The sequence below is a fragment of the Falco rusticolus genome, chromosome 13 (genome assembly GCF_015220075.1).
Source record: "Falco rusticolus isolate bFalRus1 chromosome 13, bFalRus1.pri, whole genome shotgun sequence".
NCBI lineage: Eukaryota > Metazoa > Chordata > Aves > Falconiformes > Falconidae > Falco > Falco rusticolus.
Window position 1 is genome coordinate 14,474,784 of NC_051199.1, and position 23,237 is coordinate 14,498,020.

General features: G+C 35.8%; 1 protein-coding gene across 1 annotated transcript in view; it reads right to left on the minus strand.

Moving 5' to 3' along the window:
- Positions 1–760: 760 nt before the first annotated feature.
- Positions 761–23,237, minus strand: part of PLOD2 (procollagen-lysine,2-oxoglutarate 5-dioxygenase 2) — a 54,839-nt gene continuing 32,362 nt past the window's right edge. The window contains 12 exon segments of the mRNA XM_037407400.1: positions 761–1,980; positions 3,107–3,232; positions 3,524–3,670; positions 4,096–4,200; positions 5,135–5,200; positions 5,605–5,718; positions 7,066–7,128; positions 8,336–8,477; positions 9,661–9,786; positions 11,144–11,248; positions 17,955–18,076; positions 19,632–19,757. Coding sequence (XP_037263297.1) covers positions 1,825–1,980; positions 3,107–3,232; positions 3,524–3,670; positions 4,096–4,200; positions 5,135–5,200; positions 5,605–5,718; positions 7,066–7,128; positions 8,336–8,477; positions 9,661–9,786; positions 11,144–11,248; positions 17,955–18,076; positions 19,632–19,757 — 1,398 coding nt within the window. The 3' untranslated portion in view covers positions 761–1,824.

A 23,237-nucleotide genomic window follows, 5' to 3' on the forward strand; every position in this document is an offset into this window, starting at 1 on the left:
TGCTTTCATTCTGAAGACCTGAAGATTTTCTTATCTGTAAAGTTTGCCTAAGCATACACTCACTAAGACAGAGATGTTCCATGACTGGAAACAAAGTTGAGGGATATCAATCTCCAAATATTAACCTAAAATGAAGAAAAGTTGACAATGTAAAAAGAAATTAAAAGAAAGCAAACAGTTTCCTGTAAAAAGTCATTCCTTTTCAAGCCAGCTCATTTGAGTACATTATTGGAGTCACCACATTTTGATGTATTTGCTTCAGCATAACTTTAAGTATGGCTACAACCCATTCCTCAAAAGAGCAGAAGAGGGAAATAAGCAGACATGCTTATTTTTCATAAAACAATAATCCCTGAACTCCCCTCCAAATCCTTTCAGCTCCAAATAAAGTTTCTGTTTAGGAAACTTGATATTAAGCTTCTTCAAATATTACCAGGTAAAAAGTGAACTACTGTTTAGATATCAAAAAGTCTCTATAGAAAACAGGAAGGTTGGTACAGAAGACAAGAAACATCCAGCCTCCTGGGGTTGTCCTGAAAGTGTAATGCAAGGTTTGGTACACAGGCACCAGCCCACATACGAAATAATTTCAACAGTAACAGAGTAAATAAACCAAAAACTGACACATAGAGGAACCTCTGTTCTAAATGTATCTACAGCTCTTTTAAAACAATTCTTTAAAAAAATTAAATATAATTTCTGTAAGAACAATGACAACATGCAAAGAAACAACCTAATACAGTCAAGTGAAAGCTGTACATTAATTTAAAATTACCCTTTATTTTTCACAAGTTTTTCCAACATGTTGTGCATTTTAGCACGGTAGACTTTGAGATAGTTAGCTTCAAGTTTCTTTAAATTACAAACAGTAGATACAGTAGGAATATTTTAAACTGATATCTTTAAAATAAACGGCAAGTTAAGACCCTTAGTTTTAAAAGAGAGACTGCCACCATTTCATTTTCCTGATAAAAGATTCAAGTAATTTATGTAAGAGTAGAAAATTGTCTCTATAAAACATCCTATTATTAAAATTTACCAGCATTCTGAAAATAAACATCAATTTTCCAGTATCAATTGGGTGCAATTACACATTTAGAAAAATAACTCATTTTAAATGAAGGTCACTTGGTGAAGAAAAGTAAATTTTCAACAGGATGAATTCTCAAAACAAATTATAAACCATTTTAAACTAAATTATTTAATCCTTGCTTCATCTCAGCAATTTATTTTTTTATCTAATGGTGTACACTTCAGTATTGAAAATGAATGAAGAAAACAGGCTACTGAGAAGTTTTCCCTTCAGTATATACCAGCATGTGGGATTATGGCTTATCCCCAACAACTGTATACCAGATTCACTTAATTTTGGTTTTATGCTGTGGTTTTTAATTGGTTAATACCAAATACACACCACAAAAACTTCAGCTGTGTCACTTTACTAAATGAAAACCACAATAAATTTTTCAGACAGTATTGTATCTAGGGTTGTTTGGGGTTTTTTTTCAACAAAGAAATAGATTCATCATAAAATGTTTTTCCATTTTCCCTCCTTACCTACTCTTCAAGACAGCAGAATGGAAAAACAAGCAGGACATGTTTACTTTACGACTCAAGGCTCAGAGCAGATATTGAGAAATCTTCAACAATTTTAGAATATTTTCTCTTTTTTCCATTCTTTTAGCCCAAAGTAACTCTGCTGTCTAGGAACAGTAACTTAAAGTTTCTTTTATCACCATCTTCCAGAAGAAATCTATAAATAAATGTTTACATAAAGAATCAAACACTGCTGTTGGAGACGGCAAAAAAAATAATAAAATAAAATTAAGGATCAATAAATGATACTGCAATGTATCTTGTGCCATTCAAGATAGGAAGTCCTTCATGTAAATGAGTAAGTCTTCCTGGGTGCATGAAACTCCATCCTTTCCTGGGAGACTCAATAGAGCAGTTGTACCTAAGAAATTTACATCCACCTCCCTGTAGTAAAAACACAAACAAAACAAAACCCCAAACATTTACCTTGTGTTTTAATAGAGTAAGTTCCTTTTTATTCATTCATATCTGCAAATATTTTGCTATTATTAATAGACTGTTAACTATTCTTCCCACCCCTATTAACAAGGTTGTTTAAATGACACCATCTTCAGAGCAAAACATAACAGACATGCATTTGCAACCAAAGATTTCTCCTTGCTTTGCTTTAGCATTCCCTGGATAACAACTCATTCAAGCAGCAACTCTGACAAACAGGTCTGTAATAACTTTACTGTAGATGACACCAGAGAGAAGCAAATCATGTTCACAGGCCTTGTTCCAGAACTGCATCCCTGCCCAAGACCCATTTAAACAAATCTTAAATTAATTAATCTGGCTGTTGCTTTCAAACTGAAGGTGTATCTTCTACTGCATCCCTGCCCAAGACCCATTTAAACAAATCTTTAATTAATCTGGCTGTTGCTTTCAAACTGAAGGTGTATCTTCTAAAATACTAACTTTGACAAACACAGTTACAGGTGTTAAGTAGGACTGTGAATAATACAGGTTTATAAAGAAAACAGGTTAAGTTTCTCTGCTAGTCAAAGCTGGCTATTACTGCCACTGCCCTGCCTCTGGGAACTTTTCTTTGAATTGATATTGGAGTAGAAAACAGTTTATCTCAGAAAAAAAAAAATCAGGAACAGCTGAAAATTTTCATTCTGTGGCTGCTCTAAATAAAGAATAACTAAAAAAAACTGTTAAGAAGCCATCTGAGTCAACTTTGGACTACTGAATGTATTTTGAAAAACTGTTTTTCACTGTAGAGAAATGAAGCATTTCAGAAATGTTAAAAATGAAATTGCTAACATCTCCAAAGTTTTCTGCCCCACCATTTGAAACCATTTTGACCAACTCAGCCTGACTGCATCAACAGTTCGAGATCGTGCAATCTAGTAAATGCAATACTTGTCAAAAAACACCACAGAATAATACCTCTCAATTTGTGATGCACATCTTTTTTCCTTTTCAGTATGGTCTTTAAGTATAAACATTTGCGTTCTAGTTTGGAAATTCTACTAGACACTCAAAGGACAACATTTTTTAAGACAGTAAGTTGTCAACTTACTTGAAAGTCCTCTCCTACTTTGTTGAGAGCGATGTTGATTGTGAATGTAGAGGAGTCATGGTGAGGTCTGAGTGACCGTTGTCTGTCAGGGCTATATTTTACAACAAAATTCAATAAAGCATAACCCTGAAACAAAATACACAGTCAGACTTCAACCTGTGAACTACTAAGTCATACATAGGGTTCTTGGTTTGGTGTTTTGGGTTTTTTTTTTTGTTAGGGTTCTTGGTTTGGTGGGTTTTTTTGTTTTGGTCATTTGTTTTTTTTGTTTAAAGCCAAGTTACCAACTCAACAACATTCTATAACTACTGTTACATCATGTATAAACTCCCCAACCAAACCAAAGAAGGTATATTCAATAAAATACTTAGAATCAGTCATGCCATGAAATTACGTGCAAAAAATTTAAACCCATACCTTGGTATAATAGCCAGCAAACACTTTCAGCGTAACTGGTGCAATGAACTCTCTTATGAAATGCAGCCATTCATTATCCAGTCCGATTTGCTTCATATGGATATCATCAGTTGGGACGTTTTCATAACCTCCAGAAATACGGCTGTCCTAATGAAAACACCATAAAGAGCCTTGAAATATGGATATGGAATACTTCTGGCACTTCTACAAATGCTTATTTGAAATCTACAGAATCACAAAACTGAAACAAAGCAATGCTTTAGTGGATATATGTGAGCTTCTTGCTGTACAGTAATTTCACAGCTAACTGCTGAGGGGGGAAAGAAAAAAAAAAAGCTGAGGTATCAATGAGGCTACCAGTAAGCAAAATTTGTACATTTTTTAAAAGGTGAGTCAATATTTGGATATGTTGCCTGTAAATAAGGACTTCCTGAGGTAATGGTTTTATTTATTAGAGATGCAGATGCAACTGAAGTTATATCAGATCAAGAGAGTACACTGTGAATTACTACTGTTATAAATAACATAATAAATTAGTCATTAAGGTCATGCTTATATAGTCTGACACTTACTTGGTGTTTTCCACCAGACCATTGTCCAAAATGTTCCATTTCTTCTACCAATTCATCACAGGCAGTGTCAGAAAATATGGGAAACCAAAACACATCTGGACATGGCTACAAAAGAAGAAAAAAAAAAAAGGGCAAGAACAAAGGACATCTTCACTTTTCTTGGTCACTAAAGAATATCAGCTCTTCTCATCTGAGACATAATTCAGATACATTTAAATAATTAAATTTTGTCTTGATCCACAAGCATCTTCTCACAGAATGAAGCAAAAACTACAAGCTACCTTGTAAGCCATGACCCAGCATTAACCACTGTGGCAGAGTACCCATGTATTCTGTGCCTTGGTTGCTCTAAATAACTACCCTGATCTTCCACGTCACAAGCTATTAGAAAAACAGTTTAAAAGTTAACATTGTTTTGAACACAAACCCAATTTGTCCCAGCTTCTTAAGGAAGTTCATTAAGTCACTGTCCCTAATCGTCACAGTCCAACACTGGTACAGCAATTACCACCTTAGAAGTGTTCTGTACAGAACAGTTGTCTAAAGCAAGTAGCCAGGCAGAAAACAAACAAACAAATCAAAGCAACAAAAAAGCCCAAAAAGACCTCTGTATCCAACGAAAGGTTTTACCTTGGATTCATGGTTGTCAGACCTTAGGAATCCATACAGAAAGGCACACCCCAAGGAAAGTATCTAGATGGGCTTGCCTTCACTAGACACCAGAAAACACAGCAATCTCCTACAGAAATTTTATTAGGCCTTCTGCTAGTCGTACTATGTAGTTCAAATAAATAAGCTAAATACATCTGTATTTTGGAGAAGGCAGTTATTTGCAGAACCACATAATTCTAAGCACTCCAGCAATCATTTTTGGACTCTTCTGATCTAGTTTTCAAAGTGGCAAAAATCCAGTTCTGATCCAAAACATCAAAAAGTTGTTCAGCCGAAGACCAAAACAGCATTTGCATGGAAATAGTTACCATATGTCAATTTATTATTGGTCAGTTCCACAAATTTTAAGACAACTTCTTATACCCACCTGTTCCACTATATTATCAGTGAATATCTTTGAGTAGTTGGGATTTATATAGGTTTCCTTCCAATCCTAAAAAACACAATTTTAAAACATTAAAACAAAAACTAATTTATAAGTGACAAAAAATAATTTATATTCCACTAATTTGCTCTACTGAAAGCATTGGAAACAATTGAACCATTTCTTACACCCATAAATGAACTGGTTCTTAACATGTTAAAAATCATGAAACCTGTTACATTAGGGCCATATCTCCAAATCCTCACACCGGTCATCAGTTGGCTAGTTGATATGATATAGTGCCATTTGCTTAAATGGGTGTCAGAGGACAACTTTTAGTACACACCCAGTATTTAGCACATAATGAACAATGTTCTCCATGTAAAGTCTTTAAATCCTGAGACCTTTATAATACATAAACTTTACAACTTTTTCAAATAAAATAACCATTTCATCAATAATTAGATGCATACCACAGGATTTTCAAATATCTGCCAGAGGTCATTGTTGTAGTGGGAGGTATTGTAATTGGCTGTAGAAAGAAGTCTTCCAAATTCATGTCTGTTGGTAATATACATAAAAACACCCTATATCAAGCAGAGAAAATGTCATTAGTGAAACTGTCCACCTTAGCAAAAATTATGTTTTTAAAAAGTCTGTTTGTTTATACATTTTATGAAAGTGTAGTCATAATACTTATATATACATATTATACGCATGCTGTTCATTCAGCTTCTTTAATTTTCAGTGGTTGATTCTAATCGCCAACTAGCATTCGTAATTTGTTTGCAAGCATTTTGCTGAACTTATTTTCTAAACACATTAAACAAAACCATACATTGTTCATAATGTAAACCCACACACAGTTATAGAAAGGAAAATACAGAGAAGCGCTCGGCTGATTTATTTTCCAGAAAACCTAAGCAGACACACTGGAAGCACCTGTTCTCAAACTGAAAATACTCATACATGAAAACCAGCATCTAGGGTTTGGTTTCCAATTAAAAACTGAAAGAATAAGCTAACAATAACAGGGCTAATGGAAGTCAGAAGAAACTTATTTCAGAGTATTCACTACATGATCCTTCTGGTGATCTGGCCTGAAATAAAAAGATATTGGCAAATACAGCATATAAAAATATTCAGATCAGGATACAAAACAGCTCAGCAGTTTGAAGTATGTTCACCTGAGTAAACATTGTAAAATATATGCAAGATATCAAGTGTGGTAAGATACAGCTTTATTATCAAGCTATTAACAGAAATCATCAACAAAACTCTTGATTAAAAATAGTAAAAGAAAATAGCCTTTTTTAAAAGAAACAAGTTCTATGGGTTGTTGGGTTTTTTGTTTACTGTTTTTCAGACTAAAACTTAATTTCTTAAGTGTTTGTGACTTTTGGATTTGCAGTAGATGAAGACATTACCATTTGGATGATTTGGTATTTCTATGTTTTTGTCTGAAAAAGAGTTAAACTGTTAGAAAGGTAATGATTATGTTAAACACATGCCCACTTTTGGGCACTTACCAAATCGTAAAATAGCTGCTGCAGGGAGAATAAGGAGGGTCTGGGTACAAGAAAAACAGCTTCAAGTGACAGTGTGGTGCCTGAGGGGGCCTGACAGACCTGCTAGCGATTTGAGCTTTAGTCCTTCCCAGGACTGCTGAATCAATTTTAACTACAGAAGCACATCTTCAGCACACCTTGACCTCAGAAGCCCTGAGAAACCCCGCTAAGGAAACAACAAGCCTCTCTAAGATGCTTTGAACTGGTCACCTGTCCCTGGCAAAAACTTGAACCTCAGAAGACTGAAGAGAAAGCTAGAGCAGTATTTCATTAGAGTAAGTGGACAGAGGAGAAGTATCTTCTGGTGGTAGAGTAATACTGCAGGTAATAATAACTAATGAATAAAAAAAAATAATAAAGCAACACCTTTGGGGGTCTGAGCATATGGAATGTTTCCGAAGAAGGGGAGTCTTTTTCCCTTTGTAAAGTCTAAAATGAAGGAGAATCATCACATCAGTTTTCTGATACATCAGCTCTTTCTCTTTTTCCGACTACTATTAGGTTTCCACAGTCACATCAGGGAAATAGCAGCCTTTGATCTAAAGCTGATATGCCTTTACAGACAACATGCATCTCCAAGCAAAGCTCATAATACACATGTCAAAGCTGTTTCCACCAGCCCCTTCTTATCTGCTGCAATACAAAAACAAGCACGTACCAGACCATCTTACAGCACAGACTGAGAAAAAGGAAGAGAGAAAGCAATTTTCTGATGAGCCAGTCAGATTAGTTAAACGAGCGCACAGGAAGCACAGGTTTGCAATAACTGATGCTGGGAAGGTTTGAGTACAACAGAATTGGATGGGGATGTTCTGAAGAATCAGTACAAACAAAGGAGATCATGCCTTGTTATGAGGGAATAAAAAAATTAATACTTGCCAACTTTTCTTGTTCAATTCAGCAAAATTATTTTTCAGTGCTATAGTGTCTGGAAATAGGTCTGGTTTAGGTCTTATTTGTTTCTGTGCTGAAACTAGTGTAAATATCAGTAGAAATGTGGATTTACATATTCATAATTTTACAGAACAAAGAAGTTTCCTCTCATTACTTACAGCTTAATGCAAGTAACAAATTTCTGATACAGTTTTAATCTATCTGGAAAAATTAATGAGTAATTCATGCTCCTTAAGAAGATTCCTACCATTTCATAAATCACTTAGGCTTTTTATATCAACACTGCCCATCATTCATTTAAATATGTATCTACTTAAATATAAAATTGCAAAATATTCCAACTTAGTCTGCTAGAAGTTTTACATTTAATAAAAACGTGCATTATAGAGATGCTCTAAATGCATTGATAAGTTTGAAGTCATACACAGCAAAATAGTTGAGCCCCTTTTTCATCTCTTGAGGTTGCACCAATAAGGAAGGTATTTTAACCTCAACAGGAATTTTCAGTGAGTTTAAACAAAAAACATCATGCAGTCAGTGCACCAGTGCACTGGCCTTGCAAAAACCTCTGTTCTCAACAATGTCAAAAAATACACCTAAAGTTTCTATGTCACAAAAATTGGCCAGTACTTTGAATTAGAAAATATAATATCCAAGATCAATCAAGTGAAGCAGTCAAGTGTAGCAGGACACAAAGAAGTCTATGTGTATTTAAAGGCAAGCTGTTACAAATACACCTTACCATTTCCCTGGCATTCCTGCAGAAAGCCATATCAGGATCCAACTTATCACGCATAAAGTAGTTCTTTTCTTTCATCTCTGATCTGAGAGTCTGTCCCTTAATTAAGTATATATTAGCCATATAAGGAATGTTCCATACTCCTCTGTAAAAAAAATAAAAATCAAATGCAAATAATTTAAATCCATGAAAACTAATTTGTTGCGTATTCTATCAAATCAGTGCCTCTGTATTTGCTGACAAGACTGATCAAGTTTCAAGGAAATGAAGCTGAAAGGTTCACAAGACATTTGAAAAACTACAGCTGAACACTATGGACATCTCTGACAGTAATTCAACTTTTATGAAGTACTGTTAAGAAATAGAAAGGTCAAATTCTGTAAAGAGTTTTAACTACAAATGTACTTCATGCTTCCATAGTTAAGGCAATCAGTCAATCTTATAATATTATTCTACACTACCAGATGGAGAAAGTAATTCTAAACTCATTTAACAATCTCTTTTAAACTTCACTGAGGTTTTACACAGCTGGTCTGACCTCCTCACACAGAAACACACGGACCACAGCAGGCCATGTATTTATGTGAGCTGGGCCAATATCAACAAAAACTCATTGCTGTTCACAACGCTCACTCTGCAGATTCCCTCCCTCCCAGTGCCACGAGCACATCTTTCAGTGCTTTTGAAAATGAGCCAATCCTATTCAAACAGTTAATCTGTTTCAGACCTCTTTGTTCTTCCAGGGCAATGAAAAGGCATCACCACATGGGAAAGTCAAGCTTAGAACAACTTACATCACATTCATTTAGGGGAAGGATAAACCCAAAAGGTTATGTGAAAAAATGTATTTCTCAAGAGCTCCTTAGGATATATCTGACCTAATATACAGGAAGAAACACATGAAAAAACTATAGCTGTTCAGTTAATTATGCATTTGGCCAAAGAAATTAAGAAGTCATTTGGTGAATGCAACAGTCACTTCTTTTGACCAAGGTTCCTGGGATACAGAGTTTTGGATTTGCTATTTGTCTTGCCATTTTCTATGTTATGCACTGCTAGAGTAACCAGACACAATCAGACAGGTACCAGTAATGACTATGTCCATTGCTAATACCAGCTCATTGTGTTAAACCCTTTGCTTTTTTTATTCAAGCTGTGAATTGGTAAAAAACAAATGGGAAAACAAATGCACTTCTATGAAACAGGAAAATCTAAGCTATATAACTAACCTCTTCAGGAATAATACCATATTACATGAAAATCTACGAATATTTTCCTGATCATCATACTGGGTGCCTTGACATTAAAAATTAGCTCATATTACTTACACTCTGTTTCCTTGGACAATATCAACATAATCTTCCGATCGAGCATAATAGCCATCTGGGCTCAAAGCACCCCAGAAATTGGACCAAAGCTTCCCATGACGAGTTACAAGTGGAGCAATTATCTTTCTGTAAAGTGACATATTGAACAAGAAAATATGAACTGTAATGCATAGACTACATGTCAAAATATACTGGCTTTACTGTTTGAAGTATAGTGTAGTTAAAACATCAATGAGCTGAACTCAAAGCTGGAAGAAACAGCATCCAAGCACCCACTGCCCAGAAGCAACATCAGTGTAACAGAAACAAAATTTCCTATAAATCAGAGGTGGTTTGATTTTCAGTCACACACAAAAAAAAAAACCCTGCCCATAATATAATGGCAAAAAGCATCACAAAGTCAAAGGCATGGAAAAAAAACCCAAAAAACCAAAAAACAAAACAAAACAAACCAAACCAAAAATAAACACCACAAGAAAACCACAGTGAGACTTGGCTTACCCAGAATTTAACAGTCAAAAGGAGAAATATAAGTTGACCAGAATAAAAAGAATAAAATGACACTTTGTTTCAGAGGCTGCCTACTGCTACTGCTAGATATATTTTGCAAAGTTTCTGTTTCTTCCACCTAGTGTACCTGGCTTTTAGCCTGTTTCTACAATAATAAATAGTACAAGTAATATAGTGCAAAGAACTGTCAGCCACATCCTCGCTTAAGCTCCATGCTTCTCACCAGTAGGTCAAAACAGACATTGATAATTTATCTTTCTGTGATACACTTGAGATTCCCCAATTTGTTAGGAACAGGCAAACACCGCCTACCTACTTAACATGGGACTTTACAAACTGGCAGAAATGAAGTGCACAGCATTCCCAGTGGGCCCAGTTTGCTGAAAGCTACTTGCTGGTGAAGTCACAGCTTTGTATAACTGAAGAGATCGTACTAATACAAGGAGAAATTAGTCATTAAACTGCTTCATCTCCAACAACCTTTCACTATTTTATTGTGTCTGTAATTTAAAAAGAAAGCAATAATACTGCAACACCAGAGTAGTAAACTCTGGGGAGTTTCTGTTTGGTTTGAGGGCTTTTTTGTTGTTGAGTGGGGTTGTTTGTGTTGGGTTTTTAAGTGTTTTGTATATGACCAACTTTGACATCATTAGTCAGTGAAATCTTAATGCATTTCATAAAACTTGCTTACACCATACCATTCTCTTCAGAGGAACCTTGAAGCATTTGAAATTCACATCAAGAATTGCTGTTTGCCAGGAACAAAATGCTTTGTGAATCGTTCACCTCCAAGCTCATTATGAACTATGGCAATCAAATACCACAGGTAAACAAAGATAAACAAATAAACAAAGGTAAACAAATACCACAGGTAGCTCTGCAAGAACAGATGGGATCTTATTTTCTCTGGATGTGCCCCAGAAAATCCTTTAAAGCTAGAGGAAATTCTGTAAAATCAAGAGATATACTACACCTGTTCTGTTCTATTAGTAGCCTTAAAGTTTTCGGGTTTGTGAGCACGACATCTGCATCTATGCTGAAGTAATATTCACATGCTTTATGCTGGCGACAAAGGTCCCTAAAAAGAAAAAAGGGAATGATTAACTCACACATAACCAGAAAAGATGAACAAACAACAACAAAAAAACAACTCAACAACCCCAAACCACAACCAAATGCTCTACTCATACATGGCAGTAAAAGCTCTCTGCAGTATAGTATTGTAAAAGAAAGGTGTCTTTAGGCTACAGTATCATGATCATCTACAAGAAGATTTAAAGACATGGATCAGATGCCTTATATTTTTATATTTTAGGTCTCTTTGTTCAAACTTTCTTCTGCTCAAAGGACTTAAGAATGACTTTGTTTGAATCACAGTAGAAAGCAGAGCTTTTTATACCATAAATTTAAGCAATCCCTGCACTTCAAACCTGATCACTGAAGATGTAGTAGTAATTTGAGCCAAATTTTTAAAATACTGAAATGCAAAAATGGTCTTCCCACTACTGCTGAAGTCACGGGGTTTAGACACACACCTATAGTTTAAATCTTTAGCCAGTTTCTGGTTTTGTCTTCACGGACATCTTCACTGACAGTTTATCTTATGTATACATGTTTTTATGCCAGCAATTCCTTAACCAGCACTTCCTCACATAATTGTCCCAATTGAAACCAGCAGATTTTATTTTGGCCATAACACAGTCCAGCAATTAAGTGTTTATGGCACTGTCCATTACCAGCCTATTCAGTCCGAAGTTTTACAACTACTGAACACAATGTAAGTAGCTTTATTTACAATTATTAATAGTAACCCAACTTTTATATTGCACTTGACATTAGATGTTAGATTTCTTCCAAAAACATTCCATTCCTTTATCCCCATTTTACTAATGAGGAAACTAAATCTGAGAGACCAAAGAACTTGATGTCAGTCTGGGGTTCCTGACAACACTGGCCAGCAATTCCCCAAAAGCAGCTAAACCTTTTGCTGCTAACAAAAATATGAATGGAATTAATGTTTTTAATTATGAAAATGTGAAAAAAACCAAATTGTACAGATTTATATACAGTTGTAAGCAAACTTGACTGAAAAATTGATCACATAATTTAAAAATGTACAATCCTTCAACTTTTGCCTTTTTTTTCCCCTCACTCTCACCTCCCAACTTTAAATGCAGAGCCAGTGAATTCTATTAAAACTATTAATATATATATATATAACTATTAAAACAATATGTTTAGTGTTGAAAATCCTTCTGTTCTTTATTCACATAATAATCCAAAACACAAAATGCTAAATTAAACGTTTTGGTCTAAGTCACACTAAGTCATGCAATAATCTACTGAGAACTCTCAATTATTGAGACTATTTAAGGCATTACTGCCTTATTTAGCTGTAGTACAAATCACCTACAATGAAGCCTTCAACTTCAACCTCTGAAACCAAGAATATTAAAGATATGTATTGATATTCTATATATTTATTACATGTGCATATACAGATATAAAAAGACCAAAACTCAAGGCTAGTATGCTGACTGTACTTCAACTCATTTTCCCCCTATTTCTAAATAGCAATGAAGACTGCATAACCAAATGGCAAAGCTTAACATTTAAAGCACAATAATTTTCCTTGCATTCCCAGATTCAAGTCACCAAGTCAAATGTGAAGTATTAATTTTGCCCTTGCACTTTAAGGTCATCTCCACAAAACACTTCAGGCTTCAGATATACAGAAAAAGAGTTGTAAAAGTTTGTGTCAAAACTTACAAAGCAAGCCTACTCTCTCAAGAAATTCATTGGCTTTCAATATTGCCAAGTAGCTTTCTCAAGAAAATAAAAGTAATCCTGCATATTCTCATGCTTTAAAATATTACCTTCTCACAGTGTATGCTAACCTCTCCAGATGCAGGAATCCCAGATTGTATGTGAAACTACTATGTCCAGGTTGTACCAAAGAACAAGTGAAAAGTGCTTTCTAGCAATACTCATAAGTTCAGTAATATACTTCCTAACTTAAATTCAATGGCTAAACCGATTTGGCTAAAATCTACTTGCTTTACACTCCACCTGCTTATAAACCAAGAGCAAATGTTAAAAAGAAAGCTATATTTTTGTACGTAACTTAAAGCCATTTCAGCGTAGCAATTAACAGAAATCTAGTAGAAGGCCAAGATTTTTTTGCTGGAAGCATTAAGTGAAGCTCAGCAAATCAGTTTAAAGTATTTTGCAATCAGAGAAATGTTTAACTTTGCTTACAAACCACAAGCCCATCTGGAAGAGTGACCTCATCCAAAAGGGAAAGTGCCACTGCTCTTCATCAAACTTTCCACTGAGACACTCCAAGGAGCTAGCTGCTTTTAGCAGTAAGGTACATGGTCTACCCAATTTCTTTACCATTGAGTCACTTAAATTTTGGGTGGGGTTTGCTGGTTTGTTTGGGGGGTTTTTTTGAGACAGTTTGAATTTGCAATTAATCTATTTATCATTTTTATACCACTCACAGTTTAGAAATAAAAATCCAAATGTGGACTGTTAGTCCAAAGGGAAAGCACTTACAGCATTTGACAGACCTCTGAAAGAAAACGTGTCCCAGATAAAAGGCTGCAGCGCTCACTGAAACACTGGGTGACACTCGCTGCCATTTAGGGTTACATTTTGCATCACTCCAGATAGCCACAACAGTATAAACAAACTCTTATCAATCATCACTAAAACCAAACAAACACAGCCACAAAACAGATAAAGCACTAATGTTTAGTTTTGCATCTCAAGCTTCAGTATTGTTACCACAGTTACCACACCTGGAAGCTACTGGTATGAGATAGGGGTGGGAAAGCTGGTTTTCTTCTGCAATACTCAAATTTCAAGCTGTTTCCACTTCCATCTGAGCCTGAAACCCAAAACTGCCAAAGTGTTCAGAAGAAGCAACTCCAGAAAACCCAAGTCTCCACCAGATATCACTTGACATCTGGGAGACACAGGTTTAATTCCTGCTCTTTCTTCAACCATATCCAAGATACTTGCCCTGCTTGAAGGACTGAAAGGGAGTCCACCTCACGGCTGATCAATGCCAAATGGGAGCTCAGAGACAAGGACTTAATATCCTTTCTCAAGAAACACACAGGAGACTCCAAATTCAGCTCAAAATTCAACAGTGAGGTCAGTGAACTCTCTAACCAATTCTGATCTCTCTACTATTCTTCCTGAAACTTTTGAAAACTTCCAATGTACAATTTCATTAAAATGTGCATGTTCCTACTCAAAGTTGAGTTAAATCGTATTTTTTAAAGTTCACAAAAAAGTCCTAGCTAGTCTATACTAACATTTTTGAGGGAGGATAAAAAAAAAAAAACTCAAAGAAAAGAAACCCTGAAAAACTGTAAGTATTTGGGGAAAAAAAGATTATGGAAAAGCCGCCTTTTATAAATAAAACCTCAGAGATGTGAATGAGGTAAATTCCTGTGTTTCCTCAGTTTCTGTTATTGCTTGAATAAATTTCATATTGTTATTTTACATTATCTGCTATAACGAGTCGTGTAACAGCTGGGTGAAATCTCATCCCCAAACAAGGCGAAACCACAAATGAGCTTTTTCCTAAAGAAAAAAAGAACCAGCTGTAAGAACTCTAATATATTCCTTGTAGACAAAGGCTATAAAAAAAGACATGGGAATGCTATTTTAGGGTTTCAAGTGATGTACATGCAGAGAACAGACTTTGACAACACGCAGCTAAACTCCTCTTTATTTTCCTCCCTTTTTATTGTTTCAGCCCACAATACAGAAAGCTGTGCACTCCTGTTTGCCCGTCTTGTTGGATTGTAACAGGTTTTTGCTGTTTTTAGGTCCTTTTCAACACCTATCCAACTTTCACAAGCACAGAAGAGAGCTTTCCAAGTCAAGAAGCAGCAAGAAAGTAAATGCTTCAATTATTCTTTATTGCGTAAATGAGAAAATTAGACAGAGGTTTGCTGCATGGCTACAGGTGAATTATTTTTTTTAAAAATGTTATTTTCTCATATCTATTTTGTCATAAGAGAGTCTCATTTACCGAGAACCTCATTGTGATTTAGCATCACTTTTTACTGAGCTAAAAAAGGGAAGAAAAGAAAGAGGTAAGGAGAAAACTGACCCAACTGTGTTATATACTTGAAAGTATTCTGCTGAAAACAAACCAGAACTTCAATGCTTGAAGTTCCCTCTATCTCTGTATAATTTGAAGCCTGTTTTACTGCTTCAGATGAATAGATTTTGTGTGGAATGTGCAAGTGAGGAGACAAAATTAATTCTAAATCTACTGGAAAGTAACAGAGACACTAAAATCGGCTAATTTGGAAAAAGAGAAAGCAAGTGTTTAAGGCAGATGGAACAAAACTATCAGTCAACAATGCAGATAAAGGCAGGAGAAAATTAATAAGACCACCAAATATATCAATCTCTGTAAATCAAATCATCAAAAAGGTTTGAAGGATCACTCTTTTCAAGTTATTCCCATTGCAGTATTAGTTAGGAATAAATGAGGTTATTTATGTTGGAAGCCAGCTGAAGGCTGAAAGCAAATATTTTTTTATGGTAACTACCTGCACTTCCAAGGTACTTTTTTTGAGGAAAAGTAAAATGCAGTTGTGCCAGAGGAGTGGCAATGTTCATTAGGGCAGCCAAGCAGAGCAGAAGTACAAAGGAAGCAGCAAATAAACTGAACTTGCTTCAGTCAAATCGAAAGGGGACGTCAAGTTGTATCTATATTGCTCACATGAAAAATCCTACTAATAACACTCATACTTTCAGGATGATTCAGTATTTTGGCATGGTCTCATTCCATATTTTCTCTATATGGTACATATCTCTAAGAGAATCTTTATTAAGGAGGCTTTTCAAGGGAGGAGCAACATGGGTGAAATTCAATCTGGACAATGGATAACACATCACAGTGTAGTGTATCCAGTGGTACTCACCACAAGTATGTATGATTATCTCTCTGCCTTACATAACAGAATTTTGAGTGATTTTCTGCAAATATACATTTAAATCACTATTTTTTACCCACAGATCAAGCAAAGACCATATACCATATCAAAACCTCTGTCACATACGTCAGTAGGTTCTGTCAAAAGATGACAGGTTTAAAGATCTTCAGGTGAGATTTAGTTACAGTACAGAAATTTATTACATTAAAGATTCTGCCTTATGGTGTCTATATAACAAAGAGGAAAAGGCAACTGCAGAAATTCTACCTCAGTTACATGTAGTGTACGCTACTTCAAAAAGTTTGCAAACATGATACATTTGTTTAAAGTTTACTGGAAATAATGATTTGTAAACACGTGAATGGCTGTTTACACTAACATTGGGCAGCCGTAGTGTTTCATAGAAAGGCTACCGGAGAGGCTTGGACCTCAGCCAAATATCAGTTTTTCAGTGGCTTCAGCACAACAAAGCCCCATTCACACAAATTTCCAAGAACATCACAGAGACTCAGGACTGGACCTTCATTCTTTCAGCTGGTGCCATGAACAGCCTATGCTATGCTCTTGGCCTCTGAATATAAAAGAAAAGGGCCTTTCAAAATTAATTTCTCTGCTCTGACACTCATGGAAGATTTGGGAGAAAAGAGTGGAAGAATTATGTGAGGACAGAGCCTGCTCAAGAGCCACAGCGATGTCTTGGTGGGATGCTGGTGTGTAAAATTCCATAATCTGACTGACAGGACATACTGGGAGAGGCACAAGCAATGCTGTGGTAGTAGCCAGTGCTGCAGCCACTGAAGACACATCTTGACAGGCAGGTCTGACATGGTATGCATACTCCAAAGGTCACATTTAGGTCTAGCAAGTGCCAGGTTTAAAAACTAAAGATCTGGATTCCCTAGTAGGAACAAAAGGAAAAAAAGAAAAAAAAGCAAGCAGGACCAAGTATCAGAAAGTCAGTTGCCTTCGCAAGTCCTTTTTTCTTCCTCCTGAAAGCAGGAACTTCTACTAGAACACTTCTAATGGATATTCCTGTCTTTTGAACCATAGGAAGAAATATAGTTCTGTCACCTGTATGGCCAGGTCAAGCTTTAACCATATTTTCACTTGAATATAATACCATTTAAAAAAGAAAAAGGGAGTTGGGGGCAGGTGTGCCAGGGCTAGATGACTAAGACAACAGAAGTGCAATTGTTAAATGCATATCCAGTGCAAGAGGAAATTCTATTCGAAAAAACACTCTGATGTTAGCTTGAAAAGGTTTTGGATTAAAAAAAGAAACAAACATTTTTAGAAGATACACTGCAATTAGAATTTCAATTTACATTTGCATCTGCTTCCACATTTTTTTAAATTACTACTACATATAATTTTCTGCACAAACTTTAATAAAAAGTTTGTTGTGTTGTATCATCCATTTCAATAGCATTGTTTGCAAAATAAATATTTAAACTATACAGTTCATACTCATCATGTTTTAACATACACCCATGTTTGAGATAACCATAATGTAAAAAAATTTGACACCTCTTATTTCTTTGTAGTCTATTGTCTACGCCTTCATTAGAAGGCATGATGACAGATTATCACAGTAGTCCAAACCAGAGATGTTTTCACAATGACCAACAGCTTTTTATATTACACAGAAACTATAAAAAAAACTCAGTTCATATCTAGATGTTGTTATACCAAAAAACTTCTGCTTTTGTATCTTACAATGTAAAATTGTTAGCGTTTAAGATGCAAAATAGTATACATAAAAGGTGAAAAAATGTTAGTGTATGCATCATTATAACAGATTTATAAATTAGAATTTACATTCCCATGTTCCGGGCTTCTGCTTGACTGAGATTTTCTTCAGGTCCAACAATTTTTATACTTCTGATAATGTTCTTGGCTTTTTCCCAGAATTTCTTGATGTGCTTTTCATGGTAAACCTCCTGTAATCATGTTAATATTGTTTTTAGTGAAAAGTACAAGTTGTTGTGAAATCATACACACAGAGTCCAAGAACATATTGTATTCTATCCTAAACATACAGATGGCAAACAGCATTTTAAGAATATTCCAGTACAACTGTCATTAAAATGAAGCTTGTCTGTTCAAAATTTCAGCAAAAGAATCCAACACATCAGCAATATAAACCAAATCCATACTTCCAGACCAATGATGCAAGGTTCACAGAATGTTTATGCAATATTTTTTTCAGAATATTTTATGATCTTCAAAACCATCCTACAACCTCAGTGGCACACAAGTTTTTTATGCTGTTCCAGAATGGCTTTAGAAAGGGAGCTGCCACCTGTACCCAGGTGGACAGTCACAGCAGTCATTGTTTCTTTAAAACATGGTCACAGTGATTGTGTCTAATTTCTAAGTACCCTACCTGTAAATTAAAGACCTCAGCTGCAAGCAATGCTTCCAACCCAGTGTTCTCATTCACAGCTTTTATATATTATGGCCGATATTAGAGTAAGTATTGGGTAGGCTTTTCCCCCCCTTTATGATAAAAAAAAGCTATTCAGTTTATGTTCATTTCAAATACCATATGACTTCTGGTTGAAGCAAAAGAACCTAGCATAGCCTACGATTCCTATGTGCATATCCCATTTAACATCCCCTTTATAAAACACACTGAAAACTTTAAAGATAAACTCCACTTCTATTCAGACTTTTTGTGCTACAATATCAACAGTATTGCACGCCAAGTGAAAAAGGGCAAGATTATATTTTTCCTCCTATTTCTCTTCCAGCCCAGCTGGGTTTTTCTGGTTTTTGGGTTGTTTGGGTTTTTTTTTGTTTTGGGGGGGTTTTTTGTGTTCCCGCCCCCAAAAAAAGACTTACACACATCTGCCACCTCACTCAAGAAAACAGCAATACTGAAGTCACTGGTGAACTATCAGTGACACCAGATCATTAGGTAATTAGCAAAAAGCATTCAAAAATATTCAAAAAAGCAATTCATCTGTAGTGCCATTCAAAATACACTTTGATATACATGTCTTTCCCATGGCACCGAGCAAGAGAACCAAGAGAAACATAAACGCAGTGGGGTATCAATGGAAAGAAAAGCAAATCCAGTGTCAACTATTGGATAGTAGTTTATTAATAACATGCTCTAACTTTTGGTCAGTCCTGAAGTGGAGAGGCAGTTGGCCTAGATTATTATTGTGGGTCCCTTCAAACTGAAACTATTCTATTCTTACTCTACTTTGTTATCAGTACTTCCCCCAGAAGCCCACACTTTAAAATACAAATTTTTTATTAGTGAAAGAAAGAATCTAAGCAGCTTCTTTCAAGACTTCAGTAAGCACTGACGCTATCTCATTGCATTTGTGTATTTTTTCCACTTCTGCATACTGAATTCTGAAAGATTATCTCTTCCTATGCAGTTAACTATGTACATATAAAGAATCCATATATTCTCTCACACACTTTCATTCATAGCATAATTTCCAAAACTGAAGCTTGGCACTATAGTAACATCATACTTACATTATTATGAATGAAGATACTGAGTGCCTCCTTTGGGTAGTCCAGAGTCAACAGTCTGTCTAAAAATTTAGGTAGGAAAGGAGTGGGTTGTTCAATGAAAACACCAATTTTTACTCTTGGATATTCCTAAAAAAAATGATATTTTGACACAACCAATAAGACTTGCCTCCTTTCTAAGATTAATTATACTAAAAAGCAACTTAAGTCATGTTGTAGTAACTTAAGACTACACAGTCTTCAAACAATCAAAACCAGCTGGCTCAGAACTGCTATGACCCCTTTTTATTTACACTCACTTCATTAAATAAGCAAAGACAATGGATTTAATATTGCTAGAAAACTCTTCAAATTCCAGTAACAGAAACAGGAAGTAGAAAATAACATATGTTTTTTTTAAATTCCTTCTTTAAAAAAAGTATTATTAAAATGTTGAAAAAATATTTAAGAAAATACACCTAGAACTACACTGTAATTTCATTTTTTTGCAAGTAATGTACATACGTTACATTTGCAAGAAAATGTAAGGAAGACTAGGTTTTTTAGAAGTAGTTAAAGAATAAATACCACAAAACATTTTACTTATCTGATTAATTTTTATTTTTATGTGTTTTCACATAAAGCATTTATGTTTTAACGTGAATTCACATCTTTCTGTACAGTGGTATTAATTCCTGGTTTGTATGGGCTTGATAGGGAGATCATGACTACTAAAAAAAACTAGACAGCACTTCTGTGTATTCCTAATATATATTATTACACTATGCAAGACAGAAATTTAATCTTCAAAGGCCTCGACTTCTACACAGACATAAGACTATTAAACAAAAAAAATTTCCACCTCCAAAACAATTAGTATAAACGTCTAACCCACTACAAGGCTTGGAGAGAAACCTTACACAAGTATAAAAGGCTGCAATTTAGCTTTCCTTAAGCAAGCCAACACCCACTTGAAAAGTGTCTGGATAAACCATTAGTGCATGTTGAGATTTTACTGCATCACTGTCTACATCAGAAATCCAGAAACATACTGGCAAATGCACCAGATTGGAAACATTAGGCACCAGTGTTTACCCTGACTACCTCCTATTCACAATTTCATCTGCAAACCTAATACATACTCATGCAGACATCCTAATAACTTGAAAACTGATGAAGACAAGTACACTGACATGTCCTGAAAAATGCAGCTGTGATTCTCTGGCAACCACTCCACTAAGGCTGGTGTCATGGTAATTGGTGCTGCTGATTGCAAGCAATGAGGAAAACTGTGTGTGCCATCAGGCTTACCAAGCTGTACCTGCACATTGCTACCAATACTAGAACTGCTGCATTAACCTATTTTGACTGTTTCTCTAATTCTGAGCCATTTTCCCCTTACTCTCCAGGATAAAGAGAAGCAGGTTCAAGCTGGACCTGCAAGGGTTATAGGGACAAAAAGGAATTACTGACACTCCTGCAGCACACTCAAGTGTGAACTGCTTGGCTCTACGCTAAGATCTGTGTAGGATGACTGAGGTAAAAGTAAGTGTTTAAAGAACCAAGAGTAAAAATTCCGGCTAACTGTATCTCCTCAAAGCAGAACGCTCTGCTGTGTCTCCCATTTCTGATGCATCTCCCACCACATCTCCTCAAAGCAGAGAGCTCATCAATCTAGATCCTGGCTCACCATACTATAAGGAGCTGCCACTGCATAATCTGAATCTAGGTCACAATGGACAATTTTAATAACCAGCATTTTGAGTATATCAAGTCAGAAATTTTGGTTCTTCCCAGTTGTGCCTCAGCAAAAACACTTTGGAAATATCCAGTCAGTACCAGGATGTAATTTTCTCAGTTTCACTAAGGTCATGCATTTGCCTTTTAAAGTTTACTTTCTCACAAGCAGTAGTTGAGCATATGGCAATTTTTGAAAGAAATACAGGATAATGTCCCAGTAAAATCACACTAAGTCCAGGAACTCTTGCACAAGAGTCACCAGTGAAGCCAAAAGATGAGCGAGGTCATTCTTTCCACCTGCACCAGGAAGTCTCCACACCAGTAACAAGCTTCAGGATTTAGGAAGTAGCTCTCATTTAAGAGACTAAATCTGTTTTCCAGTTTAATTTAGGTTTAAGCAAAAAAACCCTTAAGAAGTGGCAAAAATTTACACTTATTGAGTCAGGGTGTGTTCTTCAATTTATTTTTCATTACCCTACTTTGTCTCAGGCAGGTAGCTAATTTGGGGGTGGCACATGCTGCTGACATTAGCAGAAGAATGCAATTACTGAGTGCTTCCACACTTCAGCTCTGATCAGAGCACAGGAGGTCCTGCTTCTGTGAAGATGACAAGGACTAAAAGCAAAACACTCTGCATACATGGCTCTCAGCTCCTTCACAGGTAACCCTGAAGCTCAGCTTTTCACAGGTCATGCTCCCAGCACCTACTCACACTGACCTTGCTAATGCCTTGGGCTCTTCTGCTCATCCATCACAGACCAACCTACATACCCTATGGCAATGCTTCCACCCATCTCTGCCTTGCACGCACCTACCCCTGACCTCCACAGAAGGATAGATATCCCCATGTCCATGATGGAAATCAGTATTATTTCAGCTCCTTGTTCTACAGTGGAGTTTATCCATTTTGTACTGCTAAAAGCAAGATCTGTGGGTAAGCCCAGCCCAAAACATTGAATTTGCAACACCTAAGCTCATCAAGACAAGGACCCATTCATGTCAGAATTCACCTAAAAGAACTCAAAGCCCAAAACATAGCTGGTATCAACAAATCTTATCCTCTACTTGCTTATGAGAACAAGCAAAATCCTCAGAAGATGAGTGTATCAATGCATAAAGTTAAATAAAACAATATGAGAAGAACTATTAGAGGCACAGAGCTGGTATTCTTCTTTTCACTGAAGATTTCTTGTTAAGTAGCAACCAGCCAGGCCTGAACAGAAAGCGCGTTCAGAAAATGAAATATTGCTTGTGCTTAGAAATGCCTGAAGTAAACATTCTACAGAGGCCAAGGAAAAGTCTCGTTATTTCTGCTGGCAGAGTGAATGAGGTATGAAGTCCAAAGAATGAATTACAGTAAGGAAGACACATTCCAAGTAGATGTACATAAGCTATAGGAAGCTATCCAGTAAATCATTGCAAGTTACTCCCTATTACCGGCTTTAAGATTTAACTGCTTCCCAACTACATTATAATTAACACCACCCTTAGGAAAAACTTAGACAACAACTTTTCCTCAGGTAAACTGTATCTTGGGACTGCAAACACTATTTCAGTAGAACAATCATTCAAGTGTTGTAACTTCAAAGCAAAATTAAAATAAATAAAAGATGTAAAATAATCTGAAAGTTATTACAATTCCAGCAATAACTTTTTTAGGTTATATTCCAGTCCATAAGCTACTTATTGTCCAGAAAATTTTTCACTTTATTCTTTCATTGCAAAGATAGTATGAGAGTAGTAGTGGATTGTTATCTTTAACATGACCTTCTAAGACCTGTTCTAATGCCAATCTTCAATACAGAACAGAAATGAAACAGCTGCTGGAAACAGCCTATTAACAATAATCAGAATGTTCTTTAAGTACAAGCCTTACATTTCAGCATGGTA